Source organism: Bubalus kerabau, chromosome 4, assembly GCF_029407905.1.
Source record: "Bubalus kerabau isolate K-KA32 ecotype Philippines breed swamp buffalo chromosome 4, PCC_UOA_SB_1v2, whole genome shotgun sequence".
Classification (NCBI taxonomy): Eukaryota; Metazoa; Chordata; class Mammalia; order Artiodactyla; family Bovidae; genus Bubalus; species Bubalus kerabau.
In genome coordinates, this window is record NC_073627.1 from 28,617,863 (window position 1) to 28,632,276 (window position 14,414).

The 14,414-nt window shown below is 36.5% G+C and overlaps 1 protein-coding gene across 4 annotated transcripts in view; it reads right to left on the reverse strand.

Moving 5' to 3' along the window:
* SPAG9 (sperm associated antigen 9) overlaps window positions 1-14,414 on the reverse strand; it is a 151,045-nt gene that overhangs the window by 112,487 nt on the left and 24,144 nt on the right. For all 4 annotated transcript variants that reach the window (XM_055576219.1, XM_055576218.1, XM_055576215.1 and 1 more), the window contains exon 2: window positions 8,010-8,130. In XM_055576219.1, coding sequence (XP_055432194.1) covers window positions 8,010-8,130 — 121 coding nt within the window. The remainder of the gene's footprint in view (window positions 1-8,009; window positions 8,131-14,414) is intronic.

The window sequence follows — 14,414 nt, forward strand, 5'->3', positions numbered from 1 at the left end:
ATAAAACAGATCTGAAGGCCACATAGGTATTACCTAATGAAGCAGAAGCAATAAAATGTTAGTATTTGCATAAATACTATCTCGCATATCTTGTGCCAAATTGCTTCCCTCTCATGTACTCTTTAAAAAAAATCGTTATATAAGGCCTATTAAATATACAGATATTCTTAGTATTGCAAAGAACTAGATTCAAGTTAAATTAACTATAAAAAACTTTCTATATAGTAAATTTTATTTTTGTAATTTTTTAAAATCAGGAAATATAAATCTGAAACTTTAAAGCTACCTTAACAAATATGCTTTCAACAAAAATATAAATCATCATATCTCTTTACATCATTCTAAAAATAATGTAGAAAGGGACTGCCTACTGACAAGATAAAATTAAAACAAAAGTAATTTATTAGAGTATTATTGAAATTCTGAAAGTATTAACATTCTATGTCAATTACAAAGTACAGTAAAAATGCTGATAAAGCTCTGTATTGGCCTGAAGCTATTTTTGTTTTTTTTTTTTAATAACTTAAAAAATAGTGACAGAAAATATTTAGGTCCTCTCAACTATTAACTTCAGAGAAGGCAATGGCACCCCACTCCAGTACCCTTGCCTGGCAAATCCCATGGACGGAGGAGCCTGGTAGGCTGCAGTCCACAGGGTCGCTAGGAGTCAGACACGACTGAGCGACTTCACTTTCACTTTTTACTTTCCTGCATTGGAGAAGGCAATGACAGCCCACTCCAGTGTTCTTGCCTGGAGAATCCCAGGGACGGGGGACCCTGGTGGGCTGCCGTCTATGGGGTCGCACAGAGTTGGACACGACTGAAGTGACTTAGCATAGCAACTATTAACTTTGGTGTGAAATTATACCTGTTAGCTGAAAAAGATTGTTTTTCTTCTGTGTTGTGAAAATTCTAATTTATCAACCATATCATTAACAGATAGCCCGTACTTTTAAATAATAATTCTCAAATGTGAAGTATGTTTTAAGCCATTTATTCCTTTAAAATTAAAAATATGTTAATGATTTTATTGCCTTCCCACTATGTTCCATCTAATGATGTGCTAATTCTTATGATCAATAAGAAGAGCTCTCTTTCCAGTAACTGTTTCAGGTAAAGACTTGAAGGTATTATATTAGACTAAAATCAATGCCAAACTTGAAAAGCAAATACGGGAGATAGAAGGATAGAAAGGTCAGAGTATAAAACTCTACCGTAAAATGTTTTCAGGTGTCAAAAGCATTTTTCCATTTAATTTTAAAAAGTGGATTTTCATTCAAAGGAAGAAAGGGAAGAATCAAAGTTGCTTAAAATCACTAAATCTTGCCATTTCCTACACAATTCAAGAAAAAAGCATCTCTTTTAAACTTGAGGGCAACAAAATTTTCCCAAGGAAAAAATCAAATAAATAATAAACAGTTCTGTAACAACTCTGGGGGCTAATATGTTGTAAATAAAGATTCAAATTCATAAGTTATAAAAAATTAAATGGAGTTTGCTACTAATTCTTACTTCTCCAATTCTGTACACATTAAAAATGGCCAAATACTACTAAATACCAAAACCCACTAAATGTTCATATTCTCTGACCCACTTCTGTAACTTTGCTCATGTTCTTTGACCTACTTCTGAGCCACCAGGGAAGCCCAACTATATCCTAAGAAAATTACCAAAAGAGGGCAATCCAGGTGTGACAAAAATATTCACTATAATATGAGTTGCTACACTAGGAAAAAATGTCCAGCCAACCAATAGAAATTTTTTTACTTTTTTTTTAATTCATCCTACAATTCATGTATTCCTTCTTTCCAGAAAGGATTTTAGGTATCTTAACAATTCACTATATATGTATAAAATTTGGACCAAGGAAAAAACAATTTAAACACACCATTCAAGTAATATGGCCCAAACCAGTTGTTATGGTTGTACTTCAAAAGTTTATTCTGAATTTCTGAGTAGCCAAAGTAAAAAGCCAAAGTAGCCATTAAATAATTCTCAGAGAAAAGGAGAAAGCCAAGTTCCTCAGGGAAAACAATAATTGTCAATAGATGGTATAGCTTCGGGATGAGGGGTGTGAGCACACATTTAAAAAATAATTATTAAACATTAAATGCATGAACATTCACATTATAGGGGTCCCAAAAGGTAAAAAGAGAGAGAAAGGACCTGAGAAAACATTTGAAGAGATAATAGCTGAAAACTTCCCTAACATGGAAAAAGAAATAATCAACCAAATTCAGGAAGTCCCAGAAAGGATAAACCCAAGAAGGAACACACTGAGACACACAGTAATCAAACTAACAAAAATTAAATATAAAGATAAAATATTAAAAGCAACAAGGGAAAAATGACAAATTACAAGGGAACTCCTATCAGGCTATCAGATGATTTCTCAACAGAAACTCTACAAGCCAGAAGGGAATGGCATGACTTATTTAAAGTGATGAAAGGAAAGAAACTACAACCAAGAATACTCTACCCAGCAAGACTCTCCTTCAGATTTGATGGAGAAAAATCAAAAGCTTTCCAGACAAGCAAAAGTTAACAGAATTCAGCACCACCAAACCAGCTTTACAACAAATGCTAAAGGAACTTCTCTAGGCAGAAAACAAGAGAAGAAAAAGTCCTACCTACAGAAAATAAACCCAGAACAATTAAGAAAATGGTAATAGGATTATACATATCAATAATTACCTTAAATGTAAATGGATTAAATGCACCAATCAAAAGACACAGACTGGCTGAACAGATGAAAACATGTTCATGTACACAATTCCACTTCCCACATCACTCTGCTTGACCCCCCCCAAATTGTATGTAATTATTTTTTATTGTTAGGTTAATCATGTTCCCATTATGACTTGCAATTGCAATTATCTTTCTTTTTTGTCTGGTTATTGATTATGAAAATTGATAAACATCTTTTACTATTGTGATTATGTAACTATTATTCACTTAATACCACTGTATCATGACTGGTCAACAGAATTAGAATTCTATATCCCCAAACTGCCATTTAATAGAAAAACCTGTAATCACTTTTTTTTTATTGAAAGAAGATTTTATTCAATTCCATTAATTCAATCAAGTTACATCTATATACGAGATAACTATGCTAGAGTTCTTGATACAACAATGAGCAGAGAGCTCAGTCTTACCGGATTTGGCCCTTTCTCTAGTCAGACAAGAGCAAAATTTATGGGTCTCAAGATTATTTTTAAAGTATATTCACCATCCCTCCTAGCTTTTGACATTGACATTGACAAATCGATCAGTTGTGCCTGACTCTTTGCAACCCTATGGACTGTAGCCTATCAGGCTCCTCTGTCCATAGGATTTTCCAGGCAAGAGTACTGGAGTGGGTTGCCATTTCCTTCTCCCTGTAATCACTTTTTAAAGTCCAGATATATATCAGAATTATCTTGGAACTTTTTGAAAAATACAAATGCCCAGTTATTGCTTTTTTTTTTTTTTTTTCAGAGCTCCAGATGTGTTTTTAATGAGCTGCTGCTGCTGCTAAGTCGCTTCAATCGTGTCCGACTCTGTGCGACCCCATAGACGGCAGCTCACCAGGCTCCCCCGTCCCTGGGATTCTCCAGGCAAGAACACTGGAGTGGGTTGCCATTTCCTTCTCCAAGAGCAGCCATATTTAAAAACAACTGGACTATATGAGGATCTTTTATTTTTATCTAGTTTGTTTCACTTTTTCTATTTAATATTCAGTGTTCCCATTTCATTTAGTTTGTTTTCCAATTTCTCCATCTTTCTATTTTCTTTCTCAAGCCTTTATCTAGTGTAGTAGAAAAGCTTTTGTATACATATATCTTTAAAAATATGCATAATACATATATATATTAGAAAACTTACAAATTTTTGCCTAACTAAAAAATTTGTGACATTTTGATTCCACTTGTTTGACTTAGTATGAATAGAATGTTAGATTTCTAATTAAAAAAAAATAGATACAAACAAGCAACAAAGGTTTACTATATAGCACTGGGAATTATAGTCAAGATTTTGTAATAACCTATAATGGAAAATAATTTCAAAAATAACATATGTGTATATATATAACTGAATCACACACAAACACACAAAAGAATTCTACTTTTTGAAATTTACTAGTTCTTCCTTTCTGTCAGTTTTTCTAAGTGTCCTATGGATGTCTAATAATGTATGAGATATAAAATTTTAAATATATTTGTGTAGGATATGTATTAATTAAATATAAATCTATTATACTTAAATTATTAACATCATTCAATATGCTCTATTCTTATTTTTTCTGCATTTGATAAAATATTCTCAAATGCTAATATGTCTCACTATAATTATTTTTTCTGATTTCTGCTTTATGTATCTTTCTTGTTAAGGTGTCTAATGGTTTATGATGTCTATCTTCTTTGTGAATATTACCTTTTGCCATTAAAAATATTCGTTTCATTTAAAATAAATTTTTAAAAATAATGACTAAAGATTATACAATAAGGAAAATACTTATGATAATGTTAAAGATAAAAAATTATGTACACACTATGTAGTGATATAAAAGCATGATACATATGGAAAGGTGAGATGGTCATACACATAACCTTTTTTCCCCACAAAATTATGATTTCCTTTACTGCAATGACCATATCATGCTGTTCTGTGCCAAAACATACCTAGGGGCTACATGCTAGGCAGACAGTAGTAGTTTAATATTTTTTAACTTACTAAACTGTCTGTACTTACTTGACTTAATCAAGATAGTATTTGGTTTATAAAAATAGAAATAATCAGTATATAACAGAAATAATACAAAAAGTATTTTCTGATGAATAATTCATTGCTACCACTATCAATGGCAAGGTTGACTGTAGACACCTTTCATAGCTGAAGAGCACCAAAAAGGCCTTAATCCACAACTTCCTTATACCACTCCATATATATTTCAAATTCTTCCTTAAGGCTCACAAGATGTTAACTACCAAGAAGTGTTACTATTATTCTCAAATAAAACAATATGCGTCCTTTTAAAAAATGCTTTATTCATGTTTGAAAAGCCAGAATATTTCTTAGGTAGTTCAAATTTTTTATAAGAGAGCAACCAGAAATCTCCAAAATCAAACATGACCATAAAATTATAACAAAATTTTTGTATCATCAAAAATTTAAAAATCACACCACAAAAACCTGATAGATTCCATAGTATTAAAAGTTGTCAAGTATGTCCTTTAATTCAGTTCCTATTTCTTGACTTTTTCTTGCTTCTCAAATAGCAAGTAACTACATAAAAATTTCCCCTTTTAATGTAAGTAGTAGTCTGAAAGCAGAACTTGGACTTTCACTGAGACTGCTTTTTACAAGGGGTATGTGCCCTCAAACACATCAATCAAAACTGACAGTCTTTTAAAGTTAAAGACTCTAACATATTTATAAAAACAAGCATGGAAATTGGATGATATTGTTATCATATGGACTCAAAAAATAGTACAGAAAAAACTGATCCATCCTTCCTCTCTATAGGTATCATCATCAGTAATTTCTTTGGCCTTAAATGCTTAAATATAGATGTTCAGAACACTAAAAAACACATTTAAAAAAAAGATGTTGGGTTACACTGACTCTAATAAAAATCACTACCCAGTCTTAAAATATAAAATAGAATTAAGATTAAAGTCCAGATATTATGTATCCTATTATACAAAAAAGAATTTATATACTCTGACATCATCCATTTATACATGTTTCCATCTTTTTACAAAACATTTTCCCAGTCCCAGTTTTCCCGTAAGATGAAGCACTGAAGATACTTAAAAATTACCTCTTACCACCAACTTTGTTAAAAAACAAAGGGGCTTTGATTCATATTGGAGACCTGGGGAAGCAAAAACTAGAGCAGTAAAATGAAAAAGGTCAAACTATGCTTCCCTACCTACAATTTTTTTCAGATGTTTAAAATGTGGTAAAAGAAAAATTTTAGATATTCTTAGATTTCATATCATACTCACTTAGAGAAAAATAGAAGAGAGAGGAAAACAAGTAGATGGAAAAGATTCCGAAGTATCAAAGGAGAAGGGAGCAAGTTCCAAAGCATTCATAAAAGGAGGCTCATGATAGCCTTAACTCATGGACCAAGAGATTATTAGTTTTGCACTTGAATGGTTAATTTTGATTAACCACAGTTTTAAGTTCTTTAACTGTTATTTAGACAAGATTTATTTCTAATTGGAAGAGCAGGAAAAAAGCGGAGGATGACAGATATCCAGGGGGAGAAATTCTTAGAATATTATATTAATAACAAAAATAAAGTTTTCCGATCAAATTTAGCTCAAGACCACATCCAATATTTGGTGAATAATTTACTCATCCCTTTCATAAAGAATTGTCAATTATTTTTAAGTGACACTGTATTTTTAAAAATTGTTGTTCAGTCACCCAATTGTGTCTGACTCTTTGTGACCCCATGGACTGCAGCACAACAGGCCTCCCTGTCCCTCACCATCTCCCAAGTTCATGTCCATTGCCCAAGTTCATGTCCATCGCATGGTAACCATGGTAACCAGTACAGTACTTTTGAGAGAGAAATGAGGGAATGGATACCAAAGAATATGACAATTCCAAAAAAGGTAGGTATGACTTACTAGACTGGATAAAATATTAATTTTTAAAGCTACTGTTATTGCTTCTTGGCCTTTTGGCTAAGATCAAGTGTAAAAGCTACTGTTATCAAGTATAAGGTAATTCTTCCTTTAATAATTTCCTATCACAGAAGCAGCTTATTTAATGCATCAAAAGATTCTAGATAGGGTGTTCCTTTCAAAGTCAAAAGAAAATTTTCTTACACAAAACCTGATACTCCTCAGAAGTTAAGAGGAAAATGTACAGGTAAAAGAGTGAGAGGGTTGTTCTGTCGCAACTGTAGCTTTAGTGTTTTGTTCTAAAATATGTCTCTGATATGAAAACACAATCAAGTTAGTTAACAAAGGAACAGTACAGCACTCAAGGTATCTACAAGCCTAAAAAACATGACACATCACTCACTCTGTCTCATTTTGGTTGTCTTCCATTACCAAATATCCATTGGCTCCCTTCTATGACATCTGCTAAATAGCCATGTGAGTTCTCCTTGAATTCTAAAATGCTAAAAACGCAAAATCCCAATGATTCTAAGTTTAGCTCTACTGAACTCTTCCAGAGTCCTAAAAGAAGCAGTTATTACACACATTCTAAGCCTGATGAAAGTTATTCTTCATAAATGCCAGTCCTTTTACAGCAGTGTCACTATGTGACCATAAAGGGTGATGTGGGAAGAGTAACAGCTGGGCATCTCTTGTTCCCTAGAATTCTACAAGTCTACCATTCTGGGAGAAAAAACTGGAGAGCAACCTGCCTGAATTAAACATGAAAATATGCCATGATGTTTCTTTTTTGAATTTTGACTTAATTAGGTCCACTTTCATTAGCCAAAAGGGGGAACTTGTCTATAGAATTACAAACAATCATTATTTTTGAATCAAGAATATATGAAATTATATTAAAAATAAAATGATTTTGAAAAATGACATTCTGTAGCCCTAAATGCCCTCAGTTTTCCATTAGAGAGGAATGAAAGAGAATTCAGTAATTTTTTATACATACTCCAAAGCTAGAGTTTCTCTTAATTTTTAAATTTCAAAGCAATACAGAAACCAATGGAACTTTGTGTTGCTGATTAAAATTTGAAGAAATGATCCACATGTACACACTCCAGAATCCTGTATAATGGATACAGTATAATGTTAACTACTATTCAATGTAAACTACAAACAAAACCCAAGCGGTAAAGTGAAGAAGAGAGTCCTATAGGTATCTGACTTGGGTCATTCCTGCAGACATGGGTACAACATGAAAATGTGAACAAAAAATACTAAAACTAGATCTCAGATCTCTCTCTTGAGTCTGGGGTGACAATTCCAAGCATATATTTGGAATCCTAGTCAAATATCAGGATGAGTCATTCCACTCTTTTAACATATTTTACTTACTCTGGTCAGCATAGTTTTTGGCCTTGAGTTCAAGTTGTCTTGTTTGAGATTCTAAAGATTCCACTCTGGTCTGTAAATCTTTTTTTTCTTGTTCTTGAGAGTCTTCAAATTCAATAAATTTCTAATAAAGAAGAAAAAATATATTATTTTCATTAGATAAATGAAACTTATTAACATTATAAACTCCCATGTTTCTTGGTATCAAGAATCACAATTAGGCATTAACTACTCAAAACAGTCTCATGTGAAGGTCTAGGGGACTTTCCTGACAGTGCAGTGGTTGAGATTCTGTACATCTACTAAGGAGCATGGGCTTGATCCCTGGTCAGGGGAACTCAGATCCTACATGCCTCACAGCATGGCCCCCAAAATTTTTTTAATTAAGGTTTAAAAATCTCTAAATATAGACGGGAAAAGATGACAAAATAATGTTTATGAAAATGTATCTACTTCATTATAATATGCATTTCAAAGAAAATATATAAATCTTTTAACTTAGCCTATAACATGTAAAATAGAAAAGTATAGAATAATGAAATATCAATATATATTAAATGATTCTCTGAATAATGAACAGTCTTCTAAATTACCTGAATCACATGCTAGCACGTGCTAGAAATATCTCAATTAATCAAATTTACTAAAATCACTCTCCGTAAGGAGTTATCAATAAAACTCTCTTCATCTTGTTTTACGAATTGTTTTATCTGCATCATCTGGCAACTGACTACTCATTTCTCCTTAAAAAAATTTTCCCCCAATTTGATCTTTTCCTTGTTTTCCTCCCACTTTGCTGGTTGCTCCTTCTTGGTCTTCATTCCTCCTCTTGTCCCCACTTTCTTAACACCAGTAAGCTCAGTCCCTGCACAACTCTTTTTCTTCGCTGTTTCTTCTTATTACCTAGTGACCATAATGTTAAATGCTAAATGAATGCTAACAACCTCCAAATTTCTAACTCAGTCTCTAGCCCAGATCTGAATTCTAGATTTGCAATTTTCAAATGCCCACTGGACAACTTTATCTGAATGTCTAATAAGAGTCTTAGGGCTTCCCTAGTGGTCTAGTGGATAAGAATCCAACTGCCAATGCCAGGGTTCAAGCCCTGCTCCAGGAAGATCTCATATGCTGCAGAGTTAACTAAGCCCAGTGTCCTAACGCCCTCAAACCACAACTACTGAGGGCTCCTTAGAGCTGGTGCTTCACAAGAGAAGCCACCGCAATGAGAGAAACTCATTCACTGCAGCTACAGATAGCTCCCTCTCTCCACAACTGGAGAAAGCCTGCATGTAGCAACGAAGACCCAATGCAGCCAAAAATAAATAAATAATTAAAGAAAAAAAAAAAAAAAAAGGAACCTTAAACTTAACATGTCAAAGCTTGCTCCTCCTGGTCTTACCTAGCTCACTAAATTACCATGGTCAATTGCTCAGGCTCAAAATTCTACTTCAATCCAATCCACTGGCAAATCTACCTTCAGATTTGACCACTTATCATCTTCACCACCATCCTGCTCTGTGCCACTGTTGTCCATTGCCTGGATAAGTGCAGCAGCAGTATTTTCCAAACTGGCCTCCTACTTCCACCTGTGCCCCTTTACAATGCATTTTCCACACAGTAGTTAGGGTGACCCTTTTAAAAAAATCACATCAGTGTACCTATGCTGAAAATACTCTGATTTCATTCTTCCCAAGTCCTTAACCATAGCCTCCACAGGACCAACATAATCAATCATCCTCTTACTTATCTGACATCATCCTCTAATACTCTCCCTTCAGATATTTAAATGTCTCATTCTGCCCTCACCTCCTTAATATCTTTGTTCAAATGTTAGCTTCTTACTAAGACTTTCTTTATCCATCATATTTAAAACTGCAACACCCACTCACTACTTCTCTTGTTTCTTCTTCTATTGCACTTATCCTCATCTAAAGCACTATCAATTCAGTTCAGTAACTAAGTCACATCCGACACATTGCAACCCCATGGGCAGCAGCACGCCAGGCTTCCCGGTCCATCACCAACTCCTGGAGTTTACTCAAACTCATGTCCATTGAGTTGCTGATGCCATCAAACCACCTCATCCTCTGTCACCCCCTTTTCTACCACCTTCAATCTTTCCCAGCATCAGGGTCTTTTCAAATGAATCAGTTCTTCGCATCAGGTGGCCAAAGTATTGGAGTTTCAGCTTCAGCATCAGTCCTTCCAATGAATTTTCAGGACTGATTTCCTTTAGGATGGACTGGTTGGATCTCTTGATGTCCAAGAGACTCTCAAGAGTCTTCTCCAACACCACAGTTCAAAAGCATCAATTCTTTGGCGCTCAGCTTTCTTTATAGTCCAACTCTCACATTCATACATAACTACTGGAAAAACCATAGTTTTGACTAGACAGACTTTTGTTGGCAAAGTAATGACACTGCTTTTTAATATGCTGTCTAGGTTGGTCATAGCTTTGCTTCCAAAGAGCAATTTTATGGCTGCAGTCATCATCTGTAGTGATTTTGGAGCTCAAAATATAGTCTGTCACTGCTTCCATTGTTTCCCCATCTATTTGGCATGAAGTGATGGAACTGGATGCCATGATCTTAGTTTTTTGAATGTGGAGTTTTACGCCAACTTTTTCACTCTCCTCTTTCACTTTCATCAAGAGGTTCTTTAGCTTTTCTTCACTTTCTACCATAAGGGTGGTGTCATCTGCGTATCTGAGGTTATAGATATTACTCCTGGAAATCTTGATTCCAGCTAGTGCTTCATCCAGCCCGGAATTTTGCATGATGTATTCTGCACGTAAGTTAAATAAGCATGGTGACAATATGCAGCCTTGACGTGCTCCTTTCCCTATTTGGAACCAGTCTGTAGTTCCATGTCTGGTTCTAACTGTTGCTTCTTGACCTGCATACAGATTTCTCAAGAGGTAGGTCAGTTGGTCTGGTATTCCCATCTCTTCAAGAATTTTCCACAGTTTGTTGTGATCCACACAGTCAAAGGCTTTGGCATAGTCAATAAAGCAGAAGTAGATGTTTTTCTGGAACTCTCTTGCTTTTTTCATGATCCAACGGATGTTGGCAATTTGATCTTTGGTTCCTCTGCCTTTTCTAAATCCAGCTTGAACATCTGGAAGTTCACAGTTCACATACTGTTGAAGCCTGGTTTGGAGGATTTTGAGCATTACTTTGCTAGCGTGTGAGATGAGTGCAATTGTGCAGTACTTTGAGGATTCTTTGGCATTGCCTTTCTTTGGGATTAGACTGAAAACTGACCTTTTCCAGTCCTGTGGCCACAGCTCAGTTTTCCAAATTTGCTTGCATATTGAGTGCAGCACTTCCACAGCATCATCTTTTAGATTTGAAATAGCTCAACTGGAATTCCATCACCTCCTCTAGCTTTATTCGTGGTGATGCTTCCTAAGGCCCACTTGACTTCACATTCCAGGATGTCTGGCTCTAGGTGAGTGATCACACCATCATGGTTATCTGGGTCATGAAGATCTTTTTTGTATAGTTCTTCTCTGTATTCTTGCCACCTCTTCTTAATAGCCTCTGCTTCTGTTAGGTCCACACCATTTCTGTCCTTTATTGAGCCCATCTTTGCATGAAGTGTTCCCTTGGTATCTCTAATTTTCTTGAAGAGATCTCTAGTTTTTCCCATTCTATTGCTTTCCTCTATTTCTTTGCATTGATCACTAACTAGTAAAGCTTTCTCATCTCTCCTTCCTATTCTTTGGAACTCTGCATTCAAATGGATATATCTTTCCTTTTCTCCTTTGCCTTTAGTTATTTGCCTCAGCTATTTGTAAGCCCTCCTCAGACAACCATTTTGCCTTTTTGCATTTCTTTTTCTTGGGGATGGTCTTGATCACTGTCTCCTGTACAGTGTCACGAACCTCCGTCCATAGTTCTTCAGGCACTCTGTCTATCAGATCTAATCCCTTTCTATCACTTTCACTGTATAATCATAAGGGATTTGGTTTAGGTCATACCTGAAAGGTCTAGTGGTTTTCCCTACTTTCTTCAATTTAAGTCTGAATTTGGGAATAAGGAGTTCATGATCTGAGCCACAGTCAGCTCCTGGTCTTGTTTTTGCTGACTATATAGAGCTTCTCCATCTTTGGCTGCAAAGAATATAATCAATCTGATTTCAGTATTGACCATCTGGTGATGTGCATGTGTAGAGTCGTCTCTTGTGTTGTTGGAAGAGGGTGATTGCTATGACCAGTGCATTCTCTTGGCAGAACTCTGTTAGCCTTTGTCCTGCTTCGTTCTGTACTTCAAGGCCAAATTTGCTTGTTACTCCAGATATCTCTTAACCTTCTACTTTTGCATTCCAGTCCCCTATAATGAAAAGGACATCGTTTTTGGACGTGAGTTCTAGAAGGTCTTGTAGGTCTTCATGGAACCGTCCAACTTTAGCTTCTTCAGCATTGCCCTAGAAATGAATCGCGATCATTCTGTCATTTTTGAGACTGCACCCAAGTACTGCATTTCAGACTCTTCTGTTGACTATGAGCTACTCCATTTCTTCTAAGAGATTTTTGCCCACAGTAGTAGATATAATGGTCATCTGAGTTAAATTCACCCATTCCAGTCCATTTTCACTCACTGATTCCTAAAATGTTGATGTTCACTCTTGCCATCTCCTGTTTGACCATCTCCAATTTATCCTGATTCATGGACCTAACATTTCAGGTTCCTATACAATATTGTTCTTTACAGCATCAGACTTTACTTCAATCACCAGTCACATCCACAACTGGGCGCTATTTTTGCTTTAACTCTATCTCTTCATTCTTTCTGGAGTTACTTCTTTACTGATCTCCCGCAGCATATTGGGCACCTACAGACCTAGGGAGTTCATCTTTCAGTGTCCTATCTTTTTGCCTTTTGATACTGTTCATGGGGTTCTCAAGGCAAGAAAACTGAAGTAGTTTGCCATTCCCTTCTCCAGTGGACCAGGTTCTGTCAGAACTCTCTACCATGACCCATCTGTTTTGGGTGGCCCTACAAGGCATGGCTCATGGTTTCATGAAATTAGACAAGGCTGTGGTCCATCTGATCAGTTTGGTTAGTTTTCTGTGACTGTGGTTTTCATCCTGTCTGCCATCTGATGGATAAGGATAAGAGGTTTATGGAAGCTTCCTGATGGTAGAGACTGACTGTGGGGAAACTGGGTCTTGTTCTGATGGGCGGGGACATGCTCAGTAAATCTTCAATCCAATTTTCTGTTGATGGGCGGGGCTGTGTTCCCTCCCTATTGTTTGACCTGAGGCCAAACTATGGTTTGGCCTCCTTCATGCCCTTATCTTCATTACCTCCAATGTAAGGAGTCACTCCGTGCCGACCCTGCACCAGGCCACCAACAGCCCATGCCTCTGCTGGAGACTCCAGGACACTCACGGGCAAGTCTGGGTCAGTCTTGTGGAGGTCACTGCTCCTTTTTCCTGGATTCTGGTGCACACAAGGTTTTGTTTGTACCCTCCAAAAGCCCATTTCCCCATTCCTGTGTAAGTTCTGGCGGCTCTATGGTGGGGTTAATGGCAACCTCCTCCAAGAGGGCTTATGCCATACCCAGGTCTGCTGCACCCAGAGCCCCTGCCCCTGCAGCAGGTCACTGCTGACCCGTACCTCTGCAAAAGACACTCAAACACAGTTCTGGCTCAGTCTCTGTGGGGTCTCTGGTTCCTATATATTTCAGTAATTTATCTTATTTATTACTTGCCTTGCCTCGCTAGAATGTAGGTTTCATGAGGGCAGGGATTTGTTTTGTTTGCTGTTGTATTTCAGAGAAGGCAATGGCACCCCACTCCAGTACCCTTGCCTGGAAAATCCCATGGACGGAGGAGCCTGGTAGGCTGCAGTCCATGCGGTCGCTAAGAGTCGGACACGACTGAGCAACTTCACTTTCACCTTTCACTTTCATGCATTGGAGAAGGAAATGGCAACCCACTCCAGTGTTCTTGCCTGGAGAATCCCAGGGACAGGGGAGCCTGGTGGGCTGCCGTCTATGGGGTTGCACAGAGTCGGACACGACTGAAGTGACTTAGCAGCAGCAGCAGAAGCTGTTCTATTTCCAGTGCAAAGAATGACCATGGTGCATAACAGGTGCTCAAATATTTGTTAAACAAATGAATAAATGAAAAATTTTTCAGAGTAAAAAAACTAAAACTCATATATAAAAATGTATAGTTCACAAATAAACTTGTTGTTGTAGTTCAGTTGCTATGTCCAATTCTGCAACCCCATGGACTTCCTTGTCCTTCACTATCGCCCAGTTTGCTGAGATTCATGTCCATTGAGTTGTTGATGCTATCTAACCATCTCATCCTCTGCCACCCTCTTCTCCTTTCTCCTTCAATCTTTCCCAGCATTAGGTCTTTTCCAATGAGTTGGCTCTTCTCATCAGGTGGCC